Genomic DNA, 25,494 nt, shown 5'->3' with positions numbered 1-25,494 from the left:
CCTGAAAATATGAAAAACCGTTCAAAATGTTGCGGGGCATAACACATAAGCGCGCTTCATGTTCTTAAAATTTAGGCACCATGACCGCCATTTTAAGTTAATGTTAAAATTCATATCATAATTATTATACTAAGGATTGCTACGGCGACTCCATAGTTCGTTGAAACATGAATATTAGAGCGGTTAATCCTCCGATATTACAGGAGAAATTCTTCTGAAGTTTCCAGTACTTGGAGACAGAACCCATCGTCTTAAACATCGAGGTTTTGTCCTAAAAGATAATAATAAAACATGGATGAGTATTGAGTGAGTTTTAAAAAGAAAAACAAATCGATCGAAAAATATGACGATTTCGGTGGAAAGGCATGGCGAAATGCGACAAGGGACAAAAGTGGGTCTGAGCTTCAAGAAAAGACGACAAAAATCAGTCTGGCTGTTTTGCCGCGTTTCTTTCCCGAGTTCAGTTTTTTTTTCGGCCCGACAGAAGTCACATGTCTAGGGGCTTAAATTTGATTTCTCGCTTGTTTAAGATCAGTTTTGTGATAAGAAGGTAGAAGTGGAGTAATTGTCGATCTCAAGCGGTCAAGGGTAAGTACTTCGCCGGGGGGGGGGGTGCTTCTAACTCCAGACTGGACTACGCGTTTATTTGTTTGGTGTGCAGCCTGTCCAGCACGCAGTCTCATCGGTTTTAGGAGCACCTCTCTCTCTGGATGTACGTAAAGAGTAGTCAGTCGTACTTAGTTTTTCGTTCTTAGAAATATTAAGATGTGTAAACCCGTATGGTAGTCCCTTTGCTTTGGTCTTTAAGGTTCAATTGCAAAAATTTGATGACTGACAAGAGTAAATATCAATGGAATTTTTGTAGAGCATTCAAGATGGATAAAATAAATTTTTAAAAGCTCAGGAGCGTATGGGGTCTAATTTTACAGACTCTTTTGTTATATACATTAATGTTTATTTTTTTCATAAATCTTTATAATAAGATAATAATAATAAACCTGTGTGAGTAGAACAGCTCTGCCAGTTTCTGGTCTAACTATACGAGCCATAGCTGCAGTAAACCAACATTATTATTCAAATATGTATAAAGAAATTGATACTTTAATAAAAAGTACAATGAACGTAAAGGGTGAAGTTGGAAACTACATATTTCGGCCATTTTCGTTTTAACTGTTTTGTATAAAGGAATTGAGTTTTTGCCACAAACTCAAATAGTGTATTCCCTATATCTTTGCAATCCGATGGTGAAACCCTTAGATATTTTAAACTTAGCTTATTTGATTTAACAGAGCTGAAAACTTTAGAATGAGATATTCTTAATCCCGATAAATACGCGACTCTGATAGGTTGAATTTTATACACTTTCCAAGATACCAGTACAAGATTAGATTAGTCTCGATATTATGAAAAAGAGAGGATCAAGTATTAATATCGATATCCACCATTCTAAAGTTTACAGCTCGGAATTCATAGTTTAACTTATCTAAGGTCTACAGCACTAGGTGCAAAGACATTGGGATTGGAAAATGAGAGTTTGCGACAAAGCCTCAATTCCTTTACGAGTCATGACTTTGCCACATATCATATATATCTCTCGTTCTAAATTATTACTAAAATTTTAGGAAATTTTTTACAATCGCTAAATATAATGTTTGTTTCCTTTTAATGTTTGCGGATAGAGAACCCTGTTGTCTGCCTTTGACCCGCTCCGTTTCCCGAACGGGAGGTCAGTAATGATCACATCGACGGAGTTATCCCGGAGGCAGGGGTTCAACGCGCTCCACTGCAAGCAATCCATTTTAGTTCCATGCTTCAGATCCATCCGCGCACACAGGTCAGTCAGGTTGTTCCGGGTACGCATGATAGCTTTGTCGTGTATTTCTCCACCTGGGGTAAAAGTAAATTTTGGATAATAACATTAACCGGTTAAAAAATTTAGAAATAGGTCTAAGATAAAATTGTTTCAATTCTATAATAGTTTGACCCTTATCAACTATAATTTCTTTATCACATTCTAAGCAAAATTATTTACATTGCCCGTTCCTGGTTTCTTAACTTTTACTCCAAAAGAAGAGTATTATAGTTTTAATTCGCTTAAGGGAGGGAAAGTGATTGCGGATTTTCTTTTTCATGATTCAAGATTTTTCACCCTTACTTAGATATATATTTAAAATCTATTATCACAAGACTTACAAAATGTACAATTCATAGAGAAATTCAACTTAAAATGGATACTTATTATATTTATAGGTTGACGTTAAACATAATTTTCTAAATTTATTTTTTCCTCAAATCCGTCAATTACCACATTAACGGTTAAAAACAACCCACCGCGATATTTATTTTCAATTATTTAATTGGTTCAATAATTCACAATTTAAAGCAAGAAATCAGATATAAAATAAAACTAAAATTAAACATTTTTAAAAATAGAAATAATAATTTTATATCTGTTCACAACGGGCTACGTCGATTCCCCTCATCTCTGGAGGCTTAAAAAAAGTCTCAAGCAATCCCTAACACTCATGAAACGTCTAAGATTGAAACATATAGATGGAAAGGAACTATTGTAGAGCTGAAGTCCCAGGTTTAAGATATAATATGTATTATACCGGTTTTTCTTTCAATATTATAACAATAATTTTGATTATTACACTTTCTTCCTACGCATAATATATTAATCCCCAATTTGATTATCTACCTAGATAAAATGCATGAGAATCCATCTGTGATCCCTCCAACGGTATGGATCCACCTCCACACATGGGATCCAAAACTATTTCTCCAACTTTAACCTGAAACATTTAAATATTATTTTCAAAAAAACTTATTTCAACTAGTTTTCTTCTATTTGACTAAATGTTTATTCTACAAAATTTATTTCTGTCCTCCGATGATTCAAGCCAATTATACACTCCGATTCAAGATGTATTAAATTCCATTAATTTTTTGTTTTGCTTTTATGAATCCTTAAAACCCTCCATTTCTTTGTTCTTTGTCCAGCCTATCCCCGACGGAAAGCCACAATTAACACTTAAGATGAGCTTATACATTTGGACAACATCCAATACGTTAAGAAATATGAAGAGAGCTCTAATTTTTTAACTACATTTTTTGCATTATCCATAGAAATTTTTGTTGTTGTGTCCCATAAATAATAATTTAGAGCTAAGTACGATCCCATGTGGGACACCCTGTATTGAGAATACATGTAGTGAAAAGCCTACCTTTGCTAAGCGCACCATTGCCGCGCAAATTGTTGGTCTCAGGCTGGTCGGTCCAAAATGTGATAATGTTCTTAAAAATAAATAAAATTTACAATCTCAATAATTCAGATTTTCAGTGTCACTAACGATTCACAACATTTATCAGAGAACCAATGCTGATTGCTGTGAAGAGCTCAACCAAAAATGGCCGCGTGTATCTTATTGTTTTAGGCATATGCACCAATTTGAGACCTTACTGCCATAGCATTATGGCAATATTTAAAATGAAGAGTCAATTAACATAACGTTATCAGGTTGTATAAGATCGTCATAATGACCATTTCTTGACAGAACTATTTTATAAAACTTTTCCACAATTTATTTGAGACGTGGATTGTTCCTACCTATTAAAGAGAGATGAATTGTTGAGAGCAACTCCTACATATACTTGATCCACATCACAGTTCATCACAACCTTTTCAATTATCATACAGGAAGACCCCAAAAAACGTGATTGACGTTTTTATAGCTCGTTTTTGGAAATAAAATGAGAAATAATTCGAAACTATAAAGTAATCAAATTATGAAATATTATTCACTATCATCAGTTTTAAACAAATTTTATTTTTGCTGCAAAATAAGAAGAGAGGCTTTCGAATATTCGACAAAATCGACATAGATTTAGCAAAACGGAAGCATCAGACCATAAAAAATTCTTTAATGGTCCCTTCTAAAATTACACACTTTTGAAATATTTATTTTGGGCTAACAGAAGCACATCTCGGTAATTTCGGCCACCCTGTATGAATATTATTATTAAATGGATACTATTCTTGAATTAGTCATACAAGTTCATTCCACTAAAATAAATGTAATTTCATGCGCGCATTTTTGTGAAGGTAAAAGTAATCTTCGAAAGTGTCCTTCTTATGTTTACTAGCTGTACAAAAAGTAAAATATCCCTTTTGAAAACGGAAATCAAAACAAAATAATAATAAAAAACCCCTAAAATCACCTCAATATCGTAGTTTTTCATCTTCACGTTCCATAAAAATTTATCTTGGATTCTTCCTCCGACAGTAATTTGAGCGTCCGAGGATTTAAACGCATGGTTAGTTCCAGATCTGAACAAAAACTGGCTCCAGGTTGTGTTACAGCATTTTTGTGCATAGAAAAAAACTAAACATATGCATGTTTAGTTTTTGTGCGATTGGGTTCAAAATAAATCAAATAAAAAATGTGGATATTTGCCAACAGCTACAAATTCCAGGATCGAGTTTCAAGACCTTGACAAGTTCCTTGGTTTTTCCGCCTCGACCTTTCCTATTGGTATAAAGTTTTTTAAAAAAGTTCCAGCAATTACAATTTGCTGTATTTTAAATGGTTAACATATTTTCACTCATTCATTCCGATTTTATTTGGAATGATTTTCGGCAGTAATTTATATATAATAATAGATTCTAAGAGACTCATTTAAGAAGTGCAGATGAAAACGAGATGTAATATTTTACCTGTAACAACTACAACGAAAGCTAGGAATTCTCTCAGATTCTGCGACCTAAAATACAAGGCATTGAAAATAAGCTTATATATTTGATGTTTTCTGCTGAAAACTATCTAAAATATGAACATAACATCAAATCATGAAATTCAGGAGTTACTAAGTTCCCCAACCATAAATTAATTGACAACAACAGATAGAACAATAATACAATAACTTAACACTAAGACAAAAGTCTTTCCATAGTTCGCAGTATGCGCGTAACTCCATTGGGTCTCTACCTCAGGGTTATTGTGAACGAAAAACCCCTAAATCTTAAAAAGACGACATCTAATGTTCTATCTGTAATTGTTTATTAATTTTTGGCCCCAACAAATTAGCTTGGAAGCTCAATGCCTTTGGATTATGTTCAAAACTTTGTTATTATAAGCTTTGCATATATAGATATATATATAATCGTGTGTATTTATATGGTTCAAAGACTTTTGACTACTGAGTATCGTCATGAGGCGTGAAACATTATGTTTAGTATAATTCTTTTTTAATAAAATTTGAAATTTAAAAACTGAAATATATTTATATATACATATATACTTAATAAATAATATGATAATATTCTGCGGCCTTCGTTAAAGAATACATCAAGATTATTTCATCTCGTTTAAGAATTTCCAATATTACATATTTTTCCTCATAACATTATTATTATATCATATTTATGAGGTTCCATGAATTCTGGTGAAATCCGACTATTTCAAGTTGGAACAATTAAAATTATGAAAGGTTAAAAAAACGTTTTATGCTCTTTTTATGTCTATCACTGTTTTTTTTATTTTTCTCATGTTTAAATGTTAAAACCCATTTTATAAGTAAAAATTGGTTCTTAATTTGAAGGTAATGCATATGGATTGTGGTGTGATTGTTTCCTTAGTTGAGTTTGTTTGCTTACGAATTTCTAATGAATTTGCTTGTTTTTCAATTCAAATAGCTTAAAAGAGAACGTACATTTGAGACAAAATAAACACAATGGAATACAATTTTGTTCTTTATGTCTCTCCCTACAGACAACTTGGTCCGAGGGATCCAGGCTCCCCGACAGTTCCGCAGATATATGTGTGTATAATGTATATATACACACACACACACACACACACACACACACACACACACACACATATACATTTATCGTATATCATGGGCTGTTTAATAAGAAATATGGAAACAAAGTTTGATTACTATTATTTAAGTATTGACCTGTTCAGTATTTTCTCCAGCTTGTGTTGGGTATAGATTTCCCTTGAAATCAAATGCTTTGCTCCATGTATCCAATCCTTTGCTCCAGTCTAGACCTCCAGCAAAGTCAGCTAGAGCAATTAATTGCTCCTCTGCTTTCTCCGGGTATACAAACTAAACCAACTATTCAACATTTTAAAATCTGACTCGTCTTTCATTTTTTAGTATTCTTTAGGTGAATTTTGTAGTGATAGTTACGTACTGAGTATAATATACTGTATATATTTTCTGGAAAAAATATTGAGACCCCCTGTAAGATCTACGGATCTTTTCTTAAATCTTGATGTTCAGGTTGAATCCAGAAACCAGTGATCTAAAGAAGCACATGAAGATCTACTTATAATGGAGAATTGATGTTGCCCCATCATGTTAATAGCTGAACAATTCCTGTGGATCTAGGTATTGTTTCTAGGGAAAATGCTAAAATTCCTAAAACGGGCACACCCCCTCCCCCATATCGAAAATCAGTTTTGACTAGCCAAATATAGGGTCTTCAGGGTTCTTAGACTTAAACTAATAAAATAAGTATATGGTGTTGTTTTGTGATGGTAAAGTAACAGATTGGCGTTGAGTTGAAAATATTTCATGTTGGGCCTAAAAAGGAAATCAAGTTTTTCAAATCTCGTAGTAAGTAAGTAAGATAGTAAGTAATCTTGAGCATTTTTCTTTACACACACAACAAAATTTACAAATTATTTGCATATTTTATCTTTTACTGCAAATAATATCAAAATAAAACCTATTTTAAGCTTACTTTTCCTTAACAGGAGAAGAATACACTTAAGTAACTTTTAAACTCTCAGATTTGAGTAAGATTTTTGGAAGTCAAGTTCAAGGTTTTGAGCTGCAGAAATAACACATGGAATTTCACTTTATGAGTCTTTGTATCTTACTCAATTATGCAATTTTAAAACTTGATTTTATTTTTAGGCCCTACATGAAATATTTTCAACTAAACGTGAATCTGCTTCTGTACCATCAGATATTAACACCATATACTTATTCTTTGACTAGTGAATTTCCCTTGAGCCCTGGTAATTTAGGTTAAGAAGTATCAAAACGGGTGAAAAATGGAACTACTTGTCCGATAAACTAGAATTTTCCATTTACAATCGCAAATTTGTATTTAATATATATATATATGCATCTTGAAGAAATCAGATAAGTCATAATGATTTATTTTATTAATTCAGGTAAAATTAAGAGGAACTGAAAAAAAATATGGTTTGAGTAATAAGAGATAAGGGGTTGACAAGGTATTCTGTAAGCTGAATATTCCTTGTGTGTATGTCCAACCATGACCCAGAGGTTGTTCACCGTCCTCAGGGTCAGAACCTCCTTGATCCTTGAAACTGGGAGGTCAAAGACCACCCGACCTCTGTGCACTGTTCCAGAAGATCCTAAAATTTCCTAAAAATAAATTAAATTAACAAAGCAATAAAAAATAGATTAAATACAGGCATAAATAAGCATTCTGTGAAATGGCTTTTGTTGACTAGCAAAGCATTTAATTAATAAAGTTAAATAAAGATAACTAGTTGTAACAATGACTTAATTCGTGATTTTTTTGAAACCTACTAATCACCTGAATCTCTTCTTGTGCCATTGGTTCAAATCCCGTAACACAAGATGCTTCTATAGTACAGATCTCAGACGTGTTCGGGTCCAAACCCACAAAACCGGTTAGGTTTAGCGGCTCCGCCATTTTGTCCTGAAAACAAACTAAATTTTGCTAGGATTTTTTACCTTTCATAAATTTATGTCTGTTAGATTTAACAGAAATTTTTAAAAACATTTCAATTTTTCATAAAATTAAACCAATATATAATTAAATAATTACTGTAATACGTATACGTTTATAGAATTTGTGTTAAATCACATTAAATCAGTTATTAAAGAAGAAATAAGTTATATATTATTGTTCAATAAAGAAGGTATTATAAGTGTGAAATCGATTTACTTGAGTCTAATGGAATTAGCAGTCTTTAATTAAAATATTCAACTACATGTCTTCTTCAGGGCATTTTGTGAAGATTTATTGCTTAATCACAGGTTCTTAATCATAAAAGCAATCATAATTTTTTTTTACGCCGTGAAAAAAGTTAATAAAAAAATGTAATTTAAATATAATTATATTAGTTATATATTTTTTTAAATGACAGTCTTTTAAGGTTTATATCAATGATGTCGTTTTTGGCCCACAATTCATGCATGAGCTTACAAGAATAGTGTGAGTGTGCGTTTAGTTCTAATAGAGACTTGTACTTTTCGTTTCCTGGCAAATATTTGAGTATAATCGTTTGTATTCATTCATAACAAAACTTTTAAGTTTCAACAGTGAACATTTTGTTAAGATATATTATTTCTTTACAAAACTATAATTAACAAAAATTTTAAAACAATTAGTTCATAAATCATAAAAAGCAAAAGTTGGGTTATACAACCAAGGACTGGTATTAAATCAACTAATGGAAGATTTAGGTTAATTAAAAAGCGGTTAAATGTCCAGTTAGTAAACATCACAATAGTTTTATCAAAGCTTTACGAAACAGAGTATGGTTTATTAACATAAATAAAGAATTTTAACAATTTTGTGGATTGTGATTAGCTAAATAAAACATTTACATGGTTTTACTTTTATGCTTTTGTTCGGTGCACTTGATTTGATCATTGTGTGGACTATGCAGTGTACATACTGATTTAATCAGCTGACATGTGCAGTAGTGTTGGATCTAGTGATAAGCTGACATATAATCAGCTGGCATGTACAATAGTATATATGAATCTCTTGATCAGCTGACGAATATATCAATTACATTCATGGTGAGCATTTTAGATACTTTTTTCTCCTGAAGTACTGCATTCACAAACTCATCACTGAAAATTAAACATGTACATTTATTGTACAACAAACAAATGAAAACAAACAAGTAGGAACGTTACATAATGTGAAATCTAATAAGAACTATTGGAATTTATGTTCTATTAAGTCAAAATGAAACGTGAAGTGACAAAACCATTTTAACAAGAAGCAATGAAAGAGATTTTTGGAGTTGAATTTACAACCCTCAATTTTTTGAAAGCGTGGATGAACTAGACTGTCCATCTTGCATAGATAAACTAGACAATCCTTCTTTGAAAGAAAATATGAAATATCATCAAACCTACGATACTATGAAAAATATTATTTGAACTTCATAAATTGGGATAAGGTTCTTTTTGAAGGGGGCTTGGCCTTAATTTTAACGTAATGATGATTATCTAGTTATTATTAATATTATCATTATTATTTTTTATCATTATCATTAGTACTCACCATGTAACAACTCCGTCTCCATCATTATCCATCTCAGCAAAAGCAGAATCAGCAATACTTTCTCTACTCTCGGATACAGTACTTAGACCATGCAGATCCTTCACTAGTCTCTAGATACAGGAGGATTAGATACTATTAGATCCTTCACTAATCACTAGATACAGGAGGATTAGATACTATTAGATCCCTTCACTAGTCTATAGATACAGGAGGATTAGATACTATTAGATCCTTCACTAGTCTCTGGATACAGGAGGATTAGATACTATTAGATCCTTCACTAGTCTCTAGATACAGGAGGATTATATACTATTAGATCCTTCACTAGTCTCTAGATACAGGAGGATTAAGATACTATTAGATCCTTCACTAATCTCTAGATACAGGAGGATTAATACTATTAGATCCTTCACTAGTCTCTAGATACAGGAGGATTATATACTATTAGATCCTTCACTAGTCTCTAGATACAGGAGGATTAGATACTATTGGATCCTTCACTAATCTCTAGATACAGGAGGATTAAATACTATTAGATCCTTTACTAATCTCTAGATACAGGAGGATTAGATACTATTAGATCCTTCACTAGTCTCTAGATATAGGAGGATTAGATACTATTAGATCCTTCACTAATCTCTAGATACAGGAGGATTAGATACTATTAGATCCTTCACTAATCTCTAGATACAGGAGGATTAAATACTATTAGATCCTTCAATAGTCTCTAGATATAGGAGGATTAGATACTATTAGATCCTTCACTAGTCTCTAGCTACAGGAGGATTATATACTATTAGATCCCTTCACTAATCACTAGATACAGGAGGATAAGATACTATTAGATCCTTCACTAATCTCTAGATACAGGAGGATAAGATACCATTAGATCCCTTCACTAATCAGTAGATACAGGAGGATTAAATAATATTAGAATCTTCACTAGTCTCTAGATATAGGAGGATTAAATACTATTAGATCCTTCACTAGTCTCTAGATACAGGATGCTAAGATACTATTAGATCCTTCACAAGTCTCTAGATACAGGAGGCTTAGATACTATTAGATCCTTCACTAATCTCTAGATACAGGAGGATTAAATACTATTCGATCCTTCACTAATCTCTAGATACAGGAGGACTAGATACTATTAGATCCTTCACTAATCTCTAGAAATAATCCAATACTGAATTCCTGAATTGGTTTATGAATAACTAGCTGAATAGCCCAGCGTTGCTCGTGAAAAAATTTGAAAACTTTTTTTGGAAAAAAATAATAATTTTTTAGCCTAGAACACCCCCCGGTCACCCCTGAGTGTCCAAAAAATGTCAACCCAAACAGTCCAGCCGTTTTGCCGGCTATAGGCAGCATATATATATATACGAGTGTCTTGTTTTATTATATAGATAACAATAACACCCAACATTTTACATACAACCCTAAACCACAGAAAAAAGATTCTAGAACAAAAAAAGGGACCGAACACGTAATTTCAAGTGATCCATTAATTAGAGTGGAGAGTACAATTCAAAACTGTTTCGATGCCTTTGTCTGATCGTGGATAAATGACCTATCCTAGTTTTCAAGCTAAAAGTTAATTAGTTCAATCGTAGTTTTGCAGTCAGACACTGATTTATGCAAACAAAACTGAACATGTCAAGGAACTTCTAAAAAGTAAAAAAACAACGATAGCTTCATTGTTTTACTCATTAAAGACTTATGAATCGGACCTGCGACTCTATAGATAGATATTACTTGCAATTACGCCAACAGTTCTTTTCAGGTTGAATAAATGATTTGCTTGGTGCTTACCAACATTTCCTTCTTACTGATATTCCCGTCACAATTAACGTCAAAAAGACGGAACAGTTTCCTCAAAACATCTTCAGGGGTACCCTCTGAAATACAGAAGTCTTGGAACAGAAACACTTAGAAGTTTATACAATGGTGAATACTTTAGTGCGGTCCTAGTGGGGTTACATTTAAAAACAAACAAAAATATTACCCTTCATCGTGACTTCTTAGACATTAAAATAAGTATCCCTCTCACTTTTTTAACTGAATTACTCCCCAACCTAATTTGAAGTAAGATTAGGTGTAAACAGAGGCCGAATTTAAAAATTTGAGTGACGGTTTAAATTTAAGCCGCGGCTCAAAGGTTGGTTTCACTTTAAATTGTATTCAATGTTTCAAGATGTAAGCCGCGGCTCAATCGAAACCGGGTTTTGGCGGATTTAAGACNTTATAGAAAACTATGCCCTACACAAAAGGAATAAAGCCTTATCAAAACAAAAAATGGTAATAAAAAGTTTATGCCAAGTATTTGACCGTTTAAAAATGTACCTGAGAGAACGTGAAAGACGACCATGAACTCTATAAAGTCGATATGCCCGTCGTTATTTGTGTCATAGATACGGAAAATGTGCTTCTCCATCTAGGAAATAAAACCATGTTTCACAGACATAAGTTATACGAACTATCAAAACTTTTTTATCTACATCAGAAAAAAAACAATGTTTCATTCAGAGGCTAATTTAGGGAGTGGGCTATGGGCAGTGGCGCAACTAGCAATTTTATGAGGGGGAAGGGGCGTACAGGGTCGATTTTTTTTCAAAAAGAAATCACTGTTTTCAAAATTTTAAGTAAAAAACAGCATTTATTAATTGTTGAAGGGTTTTGCTTAATACTATACCAAATTCTAAAATTATTCATGTTTTGTTCTTCTGCTTAAAAAAATATGTATACATCTGTTTTAAAATGAACAACATGAGTATATTGATTAAACATATGCGCGAAGCGCCAACAAATTCTGTTCTTCTACAGCACTTTTTTGTAATTTATTCACTAGTCATATTTGTCCACTATATAGTCCCTTAGTCGTAAGTCTGGTGCAGTCCTAAGTTGTAAGTTCCAAGCAGTACATGCCCATTTTTCGTCCTTTATTCATACCACTAATAGTCTTTCTGATCGATGTCCCTCTTGATAAATTAAGAATGACTGACTTTCTTCAAGTCGAAAACGAGAAAATAGTTAGAAATAAGAAACCCAATTGTTACGGCACTGGCTATGGGAGCTCATCCCCCCCCCACANCCCCCCCAAGACTAACTCCCGAATACACCCCAGGTCCATTCATTGACATAAGTTATACCAACTATCAAATCTTATTTCTGAACTTTCATCTTATTCATCTTAAATTATCACATCTTTCATCTCTGCATAAATGTTTTAAACAAATAATTTGAGGAGTGTTGTCGCCGTACCGAGACAGCAATGAGCCAATGCGGAATTTAAGGTACTTAAATATACCATCGTAGATTGGGTGGGACTACATTAATATTTTTATGTAATTAAAATATCCACAAAAGCGAGTGAATAAATGAAGAAAAACTGAGAAACAGATTTCGAACTTCATTAATCCCAAAACTTTGATTGAGAAAGTTTCGCTCAAAATTATTTAATAACTTAAAAGAGATGTTAATTACCTTTTCTACATCCTCCATGGGATTTTTAGAATGAAGAAAAGCTTCCGTTAACATTTTACGGAAACTTTTTCGATCAATCTTCCCTTTCGGATGATCTGACGACATTTAAATCTCCCAGATGATCACAAAAAAAAGATAAGAAAATAAAAATTTACTTTTCCAAGTTTAGATATTATTTGAGTCAAAACTTTTTTGAACTGAAAAAAAGAGGATTTAAGTGCCTGCGGTGAAAGCATCGAATTTCACTTTGATTTGCTCTTCACTAAAATATATACATTTATCTATTAATATATCTATTAAAGGGACCGTGCACGTTATATTAACTGATCCTCCATTCATTTAGTAGCATGTAAGATGGAACCCTTAGAAGATTTGGCTTATCAAGATGTTAGAGATTCCATGATTTAACTATTTAATTTTTTCTCTTTTCAATTGTGTTTCATAATCAAAATTCGACCTGCGGATTTTTTGCTGAAGAATCAAGGAAAATGTGAGTATCAAACACTTAAAAGCTATAGAAACAAAGGTATTTTCTATTTATTAATATGATTAAAGGGAGTGTTCGCGAAAAATGAAAGGGGGTATAGTCTTACGGCGAAAAATAATCGCTTTTGATCGCTACTAATCTTACTTTTATAGCTGTTGCGTCTATAATAAGAAAATTGTTAAAAACGACTTATACTTAAGAACGTAGCGTTCATACAAATTCAGAAAGTTGCAATATACGACTCGGATCGTAAAAAATCGATTTAATATCAAACAAATCATTCTGTTAGTGCAACATACAGTCATCAATTATTTTTCGACGCAAATTGGTAAATATATATACAATAGTTTTTCATTATATTCTTATTCCATTTGTATACAATGCACTTAAAACGCCGATATAGATGGCCGCAAAATGTCTTTGCTCTCGATGCTTTGAAAGAATTCAAGTGGCAGAGGCGCCTAGAAGAAAAAAGTAGTTTCCAGTCCATTGTATATAAAACAAACAAAAAAAATATTATGAAATATCAACTATATACGAATGTGTCGGATTGGATTTGTTTGAAATTTAATTGATTATTTTACGATACGAGTCTTAAACTGGTATTTTCTTAATTTGTATGGACGCTACGTTCCTCAGTATAAGTCGTTTTTATAAATTTACTCCTTATAGATAGACGCAACAGATAGAAGAAACATTAGGATCGTTCAAAAGCGATTAATATTTGCCGTAACCCTATACTCCCTTTCATTTTTCACGATCACTCATCAAAATAAATGTCAGTGTTACCTAAGTCCACTAGTATGAGAAAAAGCAAGGATGTCGTCATTTCTCAAAACCGGTTTTCCATTCTTGATTCCCATTCTTCTGCAATACATGAACAGCAATCATGTGTATGACATTTACAATGTTTATATTTCTTAATTCTGTTTCACAAACATAGGCGCTGAAACTTTCAGCGGTACCTAAAAATCTCAATCATGTACTATTATAAAACCATCCGCACTGGTACAGTACTGGTTTCAGAATCAGAATTTTGTAAGTATAGATTATTTAAAATTCACAATTGTTTTTCAAGGTTTTAGAATGAGAATTACGGTTCTTAAATATAATCATGTTTTAAAGCCATATATTTATCATTTAGATAAACAGTAATATCAACATTAGAAATGTAATTAAATGCACACTGCACAGGGTGACTAGAAAAAAGTAGTGTTAACTTCTATGTTTATAAAAATCGGCTACAGGAGAACATGATTTGTAAACGAATTAAATCTTTAGAGTTGAGTGTCATGATTAACGGAAATAAAATTACAGTTTGATCTCACTGAACAGAACTAATATCACTGTTTCTTCTGATTGAACTGTATATTGTACCCCCCGGAGTTTGGATCCTGCTCCAGGTTAAAATTATCTGTGGAGAGTCCGAATGGTTTAAGAACCATGTTCCCGAGTTTCTTCAGACTATCCATCATCTCCGCCTTTAGCTTCTCATTCCGCTCATCGATCTGGAATCATTTGATTTTAAGACAGGGAATCTTTCCATGGACTTCACTTATGAATTTTAAGGAATTCTGCCAAGGATTATAACCTAAGGATATAATTTGACAAATTTACTATACGGATTCGCTAAGTAGAATTGCACTTAAGGGAGTTTCCAGGGATTTTAAACTTGCATACTTTATAACTAAAAAGTTATCCAAGTTAAGGATTAAATCTGAGGGATTATCTACTGCAGGATTAAAGTAAGGATTAAATATATGGGGAACTATCTCAAATGGCGCAGAGATAGTGATTTTTAATTTTTTTCTAAAGCGCCAAAAGATGGTATAATTATCACCAAGAAAGGAAATCTAGAATAAAAGAAAGCAAAGAAGCAGATATTACAAAGAGGAATGGCAAGAGAAGGCTGCAAACGTGTGGCCAGTACTAGAGTTTAAGAAATAAAATCAGCATTTACAAGAATACTTCTTTATGATGTTAACCATCTATTTTATAAAAAAAAAAATTTTAAATTGTTAAAAAAGAATATGGGTAACCTTAAGGATTAATAACTTAAAGATTAAAATTGAAAGATATCTTCCAAGGACAGAGGCTCAGACTCGATGGATTATCTGAAAGGATTATTAGCGTAGGATTAAATTTTAAGAATTAATTAAGATTCCAGTAAAGCTATCAAACTTTGTAAGTCTAGATTAGGAGGAAAGTGGAGACAGAGGCAGTTTATTTACTCTAAACAATGTTAAGTTAAATAAACCTTGATATTTAGATATGACAAGAAGCCCACTGTGGTCATGCACCTTAACATGTGGTAGGGGGATGCTACTACTATACACAGTGCTTAGAATCAATTCTTTTTGGCTTGCAAAGAAATAGATACGGTTCAAGCCCATAAATATTTTCAAGTTTTTCTAATTTTATTCTAACAAAGATAAATTTCCAAAGCTTTTTCTCTAAATTTTATGCAGATATTGGATTTTCCATTTAATGATTTTAAAGGGTTTTAATAATTTCTTCATGTTGACACTTGAAATAAGAAGGTTGAGACCAAAAATTGTTTTTTTTTGGTGTGGATATTTTCCCACCTGTATCCGGATCCACAGATTCGCATGTTTGTTTATCAATGATCGGGATCCAGGGGCGGATACAGGATTTAAGTGAGTGGGTACTAGAATTATTTCGGAAGAAAAATTCTGATTTAGGAAGCTAGTCAGATAGATATTTTTTTCTCTTTTGCAGTAGGTTTTCTTTCCCTCGAGTGCTATTGAGAAGCTATTCTGAAATCTCAGGAGGGTGCAAAGGTCCTGCCACCCCCCTGTATCCGCCCCTGTCTGGATCAAGGGTGCTTAAATACTACGGATCCAGTTGAATAGGGATACATACGGATTCTAAGCGCATAATAAATGATGACATAAATAAACATCACCTTCTGTGGAAGACGTCTGACTGCCCTATTTGCTTCTAATTGTGTTGGATCGAGTTCTAAAACTTTCTTGTAATCTGATAAAGCTTCATCTGCACAACAAACAGGATTCAAAACATACTCAAAGGTTAAAGAAGAAAATGACATATTGACAAACTAAATAAAAAATAGGTAATCTAAAAACATAGCTTTTTAATGACAGACCGCATGAAGAAAATAAAAAAATTATAAAGAACATTTAAAAAATCAAAAAGTTTAGATAGAAAATAGAGTGCAAGCCAAAACAAATGTCGGAAGGATTAAGGATATCAAATAAATCCTGCCTAGTTTATCTGTCTCCTCATATATCTCTGCTCTTCTAAGAATAGCTTTCATATACTCCGGATCCAGTTCTACAGCTCTACTACAGTTCTTCACAGCCTGGTCATTCAGTCCTAGGACACGTTTCATTTGTCCTCGGTTAGCATAGAGGACAGCTCGGTCCTTGGCAAAGCTTAGAGGACATATCCGTAGTCCTGCAGTATACTTATCAACAGCTTCTGAAATTTCAGATTTTCGTTAGTTTGTGAAGGGTGGTTTAACAATTAGTATTATTTCTGTAAGGCTTCAGATCTATATTTAATTACTAAAATATAATAAGACGACATAGTATAAACCTACGGCACAATTTAAGCTTAGAGTTAAGAAATTATCAAAAATCGATGTTAATTGGACTTCAGAGGTAATTTCGATTAACGCTTAAAAACTTTTTGTGATGATGAATGAGATATCCTTTATTTTCTAGCTAAAACGTAATTTCTCAGTAAATGTGACTTGCATCCGATAAAACGAAGAGAGAGAATGAACTGAGAATTTAATACTTTTTAAGAAGGAGAAACTAAGATAACTTTATTAAGGTTGGTCAGATAAAAGTTTAAAGAGTATCGTTGTGAACCGGACATGCCAATCTTGAACTATTGATTAGCTAGGTGTTTTATTTTAAAGAAATATTAATGTGTACTTTCCAGAAATCGCAAAAAATAAATGTTTTTTTCGAATTTTTTAAACATCTTGAATTCAACCTGTACGCTAGCGTGCTCAGCGTGCCACCCTTTATGGGATTTCTAACACTATTTGAGATATGATATTTCTGTCCTAGCTGATCAGTCCAAGGTTTTAAGGGTACCGTTGTGAATTGGGCAGTGCCATTTGAAATTACGCTTATGGTCACATTGAATGTGAAAATACCAGCAGAATAAATTAAACTTGTCACAGAAAATCTACACACCCCCCCCCCTCCTTTATTTAATTTGAATATCCTTGTCGAGTGTTAAAACTAAACTAACTCTAGAATTCAACAGAGAAACAGATGCTTAACATTCTATGACGTCATATAACACAAATCAGAATTCAGTTATCAATATCAAATATCAAACTTGCAGTAAAGTCGTTGTATGAATCTAGTTCACATTTAAAAAGGAAAACTGAACTTTAGTGTGGATATTGTTAATCCTGAACGCTTGATCTCGATATCCAATGTGAGCACTATTAAATCTTAGAATCCCTCAACTAAAGTTATCCTGCAGAGTAGCTACCACGGGATCGAAAAGGAATTTAATTAATATGTAGAATTGCTTGATCCCGAGATTCAAAACATAAAAGTTCTGACTTCTTGTTGATTAAATAAAGGATCTTAATACAGAAAATGAGAAACGAGTTAAACAAATTAAAAGGTTAAAACATAGTTCAATATTATACAAGACACTAGCTTGGGAACCCGGCGCTGGTTACTAAAAGTTACTCCCGCCGTTTTACCGGGAAACTAAATATTTGCCATTAAAGTCAATCCACTCTCAAAACTAAGCTAAGAACATTCCCGTGGCTCTCCCTAGTTCCCAAGTCAAAAATTAAGGCAAATCAGTCCAGGGGTTCCTAGTTATGATAGGACAAACAAACCAACAAACAAACAAACAAAAAACAAACAGAGATTACAGTTTTATATATATAAATTAATAATTAATAATTTATGCGTGAAATATCTATCTGATAAAGATGTTAGTTATATTAAAAGAAACAGAAAAACCTTTGCATTGAAGTTTCTTTGAAGTATCTTTACATTGTTGACATTTGATGCTTTAAAAATACTCTTATCACTAGAATAGGTTACATCATAAGTTGGGTTCTGTAACGGGGTTGGGATTTGGGGTGGAGGAGGGGTTCTTTACCAGGAGTTGGGATTTGGGGTGGAGGAGGGGTTCTTTACCAGGGGTTGGGATTTGGGGTGGAGGAGGGGTTCTTTAACAGGGGTTGGGATTTGGGGCGGAGGAGGGGTTCTGTAAGATCAAAATATTCCGGTCACGGGCCTACGTAACGATCTTAAACATTTCGATTAAAAAACCTTCCTGATGATAAAAAACGAATCGAAAAATCCTTTCGGAGTAAAAATCTACGTAGATTTCAGATAATCTTTTCGCGTAACTAAGACATTTAAATGTGCTCTCTATATATATATATATATATATATATGCTAGGAAGGACCCTAAATTCATCAGATGTATCAGCTAGAAGCGAAGCTGTAAAGAAACTAACTAAAATAATAAGATAATATTTACAAGAGATAAAAAATGTCCCTGTGAATGATAAAACTCCTGCTAACTCATGCAAACTGCATTCAATAATAAATCACGAAAGTCCTGAAGGTTTTCCAGAAATTTGGAAAAATAAACATTACATGCAACGTATAATTTTAATATTTAAATATATATATATATATTGATTCTCAAAAGGGATTGTTCTCCAACGTCCAGAAAAAACTTTAATTTTTGGAATGTGTTTGGAAACTTTGCACATGAAGATGTTTCTGAGAGTCTGCAGAATCAATACTTTCGGACAAAAATGTCAAAACTATTACGACTGTCGAATCAAATCGAATCGAATCGAATATTGAGATGAAATCTGCAACCTATAGTCTAAAGGAGTATCTGACCCTATCCTATAAACTTTGCTTGGCTTAGTATTATGACCAATTTTGAATAGATATACCTAACCTGCAGTTTTTCCATCCTTGTATAGATTATTCCCCTCGACCTTGAACTGGTTTGCCTGCATCCTCTTCTCCTCCTTTATCTCCTCGGTCAGATTCTTCTCCTCCTCCTCCAACCCGTCCTCGTCTACATAATCTACAGAACCTACAGAGTTACCAACAGAGTCTACTTTAGCATCCGTAAAGTCTTTATTTTCTCCCTCCTCCGTAGAATCATCTTTTTCATCCGAAACAGCGGGAGATCCAATATTCTACAAAATATATAAAAAATATTTCTTAAAATGAATTGCTTTGGTTCGATCAATCTATGTCGTTCACAACTTTTCTTTCACGCCCACTTCGAAACAATGGAAAAACAGTGGTTACAATGGGTTGATGTTAAAAAAAAAAAAAAAAATTAGACTTACTTCATCTCCTGGACTCCATTCACTAGGACGTGTCATATCATTTAAATCTGAATTTGCATCTTCGAACTCCTCCTCCTCCTCCTCCTCTTCCTTCCGTTCCGGATCCTCTCTCCGATCTCCTTCCGAGCTCATTTATCTGGAAAATAAGAAAAACCTCAGGATTTCCAGAACTAAATCTACGCGGGGGTTTGAACAAAACGTTCAATGTAAAAATGTTCAGACGCGCTAAGTGGAGGTTTTTTGTTGAAAAGGCGAGTTTCATAAAATGTTTAAAAGATAACTTAAAATACATAGGCGTCAACCAAAACCAGGTTTAATTCCACTTTAATTTGTACGAGATTACTAGATATTCGGCGGTTGTCAAATATCATAAGAGTAGAGTAATGAGAATTCTAAACATCGGCGATGCTGGGCTGCTCGGGCGGAGGCGGCGAGGCTTTGACCGGGGCGGGAGTGGGAGCAGGTGCGGCGGGTGTTCCACCGATCGTCTTCTTCACCGAGTCCAAGATAGAGTCGGCGGAGAGACCTGAATTCTGTTTTGAATATACAAAAAGAGCTGCGAGGAAACCGAGAACCAGGAGAACAATGATGAGCTTCTTGATGGTGAAGAATGATGATTTGACAGGTCCGTCCTCTCCCTTACTCTCGGACTTCTCCAGGGTGTGCACAGTGTCCCTGGTCTCTAATCCATCATGGGTTTTTACTATTGTCTGCCGGGTTGTCTCAGTAACCTAGAAAATTCATTAGATAATAATCCTTTGGATAACATTTAAAAAAATAAGACCAGTAAAACCAACACAGAACGTTTAAACATAATCAAAAAAATCCTTTTCAAATTTGTTTACGTGGGTTTATGTAATGTATATACTATATACTGTATATTTCTCGAAAAATCTTCACTACTTTTCAAAAACATTCCCCCCCCCCCACAAAAAAGTATTCTTTTTAGGGTTTTATTCGCTAAATTGGGGAAAATAAATATTTTTTTTTAAGTATTTGAAAAAATAAAAAACTTTTTATTTCTTTCCCCACATAAAAATAAAAACGCGATATTTTAAATCAGATTTTGTCTAAGCTCGGATGGAAGCTCTAGAAAATTAGCTTTCTTATCCCATCTGCCTAATTTTTTTGAATCCGTCCCACCCTGATGCGTGTAGTCTATCCTAGCTCAGTTTTACCTTATAACTATGGATGGATCTGCGAGGGGTTGGATTATTCCTCAAAGATGAATCGATCTCATCTCCTAGATTCATCCTCTTTCTCAGTCCGTTGTTGAGCTCCACCGGGGACTTGGTCAAGGACTTGTTGGACTTGGAACTAGAGGCGGATCCACGGGTTCTTGTGGTTACAGTAACCTAAACCGTATTTCATCTTTATTTTGTCTTCGAATACGTCGATTTCTCTTCCATTTTCGTTTTACAGAAACTCAATTGAAAATAGAAGATCGATTTTTTTTAGAGACACCATGTAAATATTTTCTTTTCTAATAGTGAAGATTAATCTTTTATAATTATTAAATATTTTTCAATTTTGATGAAATTCGTACAGCGAAGAAGTGCTCAGAGAATAGAGCATCAATTAAACCTAAACTTAAACTACTAGAAAAATCATAAATTTTACAAACAAAGCTTCAATAGTTTTGGGCCTGAGATTTATACTATGCTTTTGGACACTTAGTTTTGAAAATAATTATTATCCTTATTAAGAGACTGTAAAATTAAAAAGATTTGTTTGAAAAAATAAAGTTATTGACCTGAGGGGAGGTTATACCACTAGGCTGGTCATCCTCAGGTTCAGTATCTGAGAACTCTCCTCCGCTACTCCCGTTCATTCCGTTCTCACCCCTAAATCAGATAAAGGATGAGCTATGACCCAATTAGATATAGAATATTTCAGTTAGAAGTATCATGTTTATTGCTGTAGCCGTGTAGAATTTAGTGTTCCTAAAATACATTTTGTTTGTTCCTAAAGTGTAAAAATGTCAAAATCATAAAAACTATCAATGCAGACTGAGATTTAAATAACTTGAAATAATTGTGCCAATGGAACTAAAATAAGATTCTTTCCTTGAAATATGTTAGAAATTATTTTTCGGAGTTAGATTAGATTCTAATCTAAAAATAGGCAAAAAAAAAAGGGGAAAATAAATTAAATGTTGAACCACCTTTTTAGGGATTCCATTTCGGTTTACCTACCCCACCTGATATTTGCTAAATAATCCCGGGGGACAAGAGGGCTGCTGCACCCTGTGCGCTACTGACCTGAGAACTAGAGCCAGTCTTTTCTTGTAGAAGGGTCGAGTAGAGGCAACAATAGGCCCAGCCTCGATACCATTTTCCTACAGAGGGAATATATTTTAGAAAAGAATTACGTATTAAAGGGACTGTTGCTGTTGTGTAATTTAAAGAGGAACATGCTAGATTCACAAATATTAACAACCTTTAAGGAACAATAATGTGAAAGAAATGGTCGTTTTCTGTCTTAAAAATTGAATCTGTATGAATCTTACCTTGAGAAGTCTGAAGAGCTCGTCGTCGTCGATCGTGTCGAGGTCTAGGTCTCCGATAATCAGACTACTCTCCTCAGTGCTCTCCACCATACTCTTCGCCCCCTTACCCTTCTAACACAATAACACGATATTAAAACAATATAAAAATTTACATTTCCTAAGATTTTAAATGCACCTGTAGGGAGCAACAAATAACAATATAAAATTGTTGAAAAGGGGAAAACTCATTGCATTTGTCCTCCGCCAACAAAATTTTTTGGTATTAATTATTGACGCAAGCAAATGCTTTGATTGATATATTAACAGAATATTGGGATAAATTCGGTTGAAATCGCAAACGAGCACATCAGATTGAACTCACGATTTTCTTGGCCCTATTATGAGAGTTCCGTCAGATCAACCGAAAAGGTTTTCTTTTAAAAAACATAGTCTTACCATGGGTGTATTATTCCTGGAAAATCATTTTACTTCACACACCCCACCCATGTTATTTTTGCTTTCTATGCTTCTTTTTTGGATAATTAGGCAAAAATAAATTTCGTAAATAAATAAATTGCGTTTACGCTTTAAGTATACAGTAGGAAAAAGAAATCCCCCCCCCTCATTAAAAATTATGAAAAATATACACCCATGAATCTTACCTTGGGGGATTTCGAGCTTGCGGTCGATTTAGCTGAGGACTGAGAAGTTTTCTTCCTTGGGCTAATTGTAACCTAGAGAAATTTACAAATTACAATCTATATATTACCTAATTCATTTTATAAGGTTTATTTAACAGTTTTAAAAAGTTCGAAATTGAAATGGATAGTCTAGGGAACATACTGTATTAATGTACTCTACTGCATATAATTTGCGAACATTTACATGATTTGTACACTTTGAACTACCTTTGGTTATAGTCTTAAAAATATATAATTTTTTTTCCACACGGGCAACGCCGGGCCCTTAAAGCTAGTAAATAATAATTGATGATCTAAAATATTTCAAATTTTACAAAACCAACAGAGAATCATTATTAAAATCATCGGATCCGGATTTATAATTGATATATCTTTTATTATTATTATTATTACACTGGAAAGAAATAATCTCTGGATTTGCTTGTATAGGATCAGTCTAATACAAAAATACATCTAAATTGTTCATAATGCAAATTGGAAGAAAGAAACTATGGGCAAAAAAAACTGACCAAAAAAAGAATCAACTAAATACATATCTACATCGAAAAAAATCATTTATTTCCTGAAAATCAGAAAAGAAAATCCTCAAATATTGATTGAGGACCTTAGGAGAACCACGGGAATGGTTTTAAGATTAAGTTGTTAGGCTGAGTAAGTCGACTTTTATAACAAAAATTTTGTTTCCTGGCAAACGGTTAGAGTAACTATGAATTGAGTACCCAAGGCAACTTCGGGGTAACTAACTAGTCTCCCATAAATAGGGAAATAGATGATGACTATTAGATAGTGGGAGGGCCGGGAGTAATTAAAATAAACCTGGCGTATAAATCTTTAATACTGATAGATAATGATAATAATCTATTAGTCACCTCATCATCTGAGCTAAATTCTCCTGCCTCATCTTCAACAGGTTTCACGTGCTCTTCGTACAAAGCCAGGAATTCATCCTTCCTAGATATATTGGTTGTAAGGTTGGTCCGGACTGTCAATGTAATTTACAGTTAACCGATTTGCCTCAAATTTTGATTGTGGAACTCTGTAGAACTACGGGAATGTTCTTTGTTATGTTTTTCAAATTCTTAGTTAAATAAGTTGAGTTTAATAAAGCAAATTAAGTTCAAAGCCGAGTTGGGTTCCCAAGCTAGATGTATGTAAATAATTTAATATTTATGTTTGTCCTCTATCTTTGATTATGACTAGAAGTAATAATCCTTATCATGATCCCATGGTTATTGATAACTGCTTGTCTATTGATAATTAAATCTATATTTGTTCTAAAAAACGGGTCCGTCCTAGTATACGAGTTTTTGGATCACCCCCCCCCCCCCATATTATCAATTTAGTACATGACCACTTCAGGGTAGGGGGCCGAGCGCCACGGGTAGGACAGGCTGGGGTGCCGGGCGCTTCGACATGGTCAATTATTTCCATGTCTCGCGTAGGAGATCCATGTACAAAATTGTTAGGAGGGGGGTGGGGGGTCCAAAAGTCGTATTCTAGGAAATTAACCAAAAAAAAAACTCGATATAGGGGGGGGGGTACCTAAGCCTTTGTCGTTTTAATCCCCGGGCAGTGGCCCTACCTTGAGCTAGCAGGGGGAGGGGATATTCCGTGGTTGATTAAAGCAGTTTTTAACTCTTCTTTGGTCAATGACGCCATTTTTCTGTAATAATTCACATCATTTAACTATTACTATAAACACTTTACTATTAGTAACAGAAGTCTCACTTGATTTCTCCAAGAGGTGCTGCGGCTCAGTAACATCTCGCCATATAACATTTCGCCATATAGCAACTCGGGGTCCGTCCTAGTATACGGATAGGACAGGCTAGGGGGCCGAGCGCTGCGGCCACCGATTAGGTTTAAGTTATTATGAAAATAAAAACAAAATAATGAATTTTAATTTGTAGAAAGTAGTTTATTTGTAATTATTTGCAGTAATTATATAAAATTATGAAACATTGTTCAGTTCATATAAAAGTAGGATTTAAATTGTGAATGAGAAGTTGTTTACGTCAACAAAGATGGTTTCCCCCGCAGAGTTGTAGATGCGTGCAGTCCTCCCGACATTGTTAGAATTACTGTATTTGCGGATTTTTGGTTTTCGATTCGTGGATTTTCTGGAATTCTTTCATTTCCACTACAATTTAAATTAAAAATTTTATATCTAGGCGTACTAGGCGAGATGTTACTGAGCCGGTGCCGCATAAATTAATAACGCGTAAGACTTGTCCTCTACTTCATACCCCCTCCTATGCATTAGTTAAATAAGCAGCCCAATCACTACATTTACTTCTAATAACCGTTAAGTCGCAAGAAAAATAAACGTTCCCTTTTTGATACGGAATCCTACTAGGATCACTGATAAATATTTACCCACACGTGCCCATGTCGGTTGTAATACAGCGGAGTTCTTAACATCTAAACTCTCAAGTTCAACATTAAATATATACGGCACTATCCTCTGAATTGTTATTGAAAGGTCCCAATATAACATTAGTTTAACTCAGTTCAGGATACTCAATCATAAATAATACATACATACATATATATATATATATATAATTTCTTCCTCATGTTAATTTTTAATTAAAACTAATATACTTTCATATATGAATATTTATGATATAAATTTCTTCTATTAGAATGTCCCAAAATAGCCCAATG

At 33.6% G+C, this 25,494-nt stretch overlaps 4 protein-coding genes across 5 annotated transcripts; all 4 read right to left on the bottom strand.

Moving 5' to 3' along the window:
* Nucleotide 1: 1 nt before the first annotated feature.
* Nucleotides 2-8,246, bottom strand: LOC111705479 (THUMP domain-containing protein 3). Its single transcript, XM_023478042.1, has 11 exons — nt 7,586-8,246; nt 7,279-7,410; nt 5,962-6,114; nt 4,718-4,764; nt 4,222-4,330; nt 3,611-3,681; nt 3,228-3,297; nt 2,702-2,795; nt 1,660-1,887; nt 999-1,051; nt 2-271 (listed from the first exon to the last, which is right to left on the bottom strand). Exons 1-11 carry the CDS (start codon nt 7,703-7,705, stop codon nt 140-142), a joined length of 1,209 nt encoding a protein of 402 aa, XP_023333810.1. The 5' UTR covers nt 7,706-8,246; the 3' UTR covers nt 2-139.
* Nucleotides 8,247-8,545: 299 nt separating this feature from the next.
* On the bottom strand, nt 8,546-14,180 carry LOC111705484 (neuronal calcium sensor 2). Its single transcript, XM_023478049.1, has 7 exons — nt 14,076-14,180; nt 13,021-13,061; nt 12,800-12,894; nt 11,660-11,750; nt 11,129-11,214; nt 9,317-9,426; nt 8,546-8,877 (listed from the first exon to the last, which is right to left on the bottom strand). The coding sequence occupies exons 1-7, from the start codon at nt 14,162-14,164 to the stop codon at nt 8,793-8,795; spliced, it is 597 nt and encodes a 198-aa protein (XP_023333817.1). The 5' UTR covers nt 14,165-14,180; the 3' UTR covers nt 8,546-8,792.
* LOC111705483 (tetratricopeptide repeat protein 1) lies at nt 14,152-19,784 on the bottom strand. The gene is made up of 5 exons (XM_023478048.1): nt 19,639-19,784; nt 19,236-19,482; nt 16,533-16,748; nt 16,213-16,301; nt 14,152-14,794 (listed from the first exon to the last, which is right to left on the bottom strand). Exons 1-5 carry the CDS (start codon nt 19,768-19,770, stop codon nt 14,630-14,632), a joined length of 849 nt encoding a protein of 282 aa, XP_023333816.1. The 5' UTR covers nt 19,771-19,784; the 3' UTR covers nt 14,152-14,629.
* LOC111705480 (lamina-associated polypeptide 2, isoforms beta/delta/epsilon/gamma) lies at nt 19,774-25,327 on the bottom strand. 2 transcript variants are annotated; one of them, XM_023478043.1, is made up of 8 exons: nt 24,842-25,327; nt 23,697-23,778; nt 22,789-22,860; nt 22,148-22,258; nt 21,900-21,976; nt 21,392-21,482; nt 20,817-20,993; nt 19,774-20,369 (listed from the first exon to the last, which is right to left on the bottom strand). In XM_023478043.1, exons 1-8 carry the CDS (start codon nt 25,033-25,035, stop codon nt 20,031-20,033), a joined length of 1,143 nt encoding a protein of 380 aa, XP_023333811.1. In that variant the 5' UTR covers nt 25,036-25,327; the 3' UTR covers nt 19,774-20,030. The 2 variants fall into 2 exon arrangements, with proteins under 2 accessions (XP_023333811.1, XP_023333812.1); XM_023478044.1 differs by lacking the exon at nt 24,842-25,327 and adding an exon at nt 24,410-24,514.
* Between the last annotated feature and the right edge of the window lie 167 nt (nt 25,328-25,494).

Source organism: Eurytemora carolleeae, unplaced genomic scaffold (genome assembly GCF_000591075.1).
Source record: "Eurytemora carolleeae unplaced genomic scaffold, Eaff_2.0 scaffold396, whole genome shotgun sequence".
Classification (NCBI taxonomy): Eukaryota; Metazoa; Arthropoda; class Copepoda; order Calanoida; family Temoridae; genus Eurytemora; species Eurytemora carolleeae.
The sequence above is the reverse complement of the archived record's forward strand: the minus strand, read 5'-3'. Positions and strand labels throughout refer to the sequence as shown.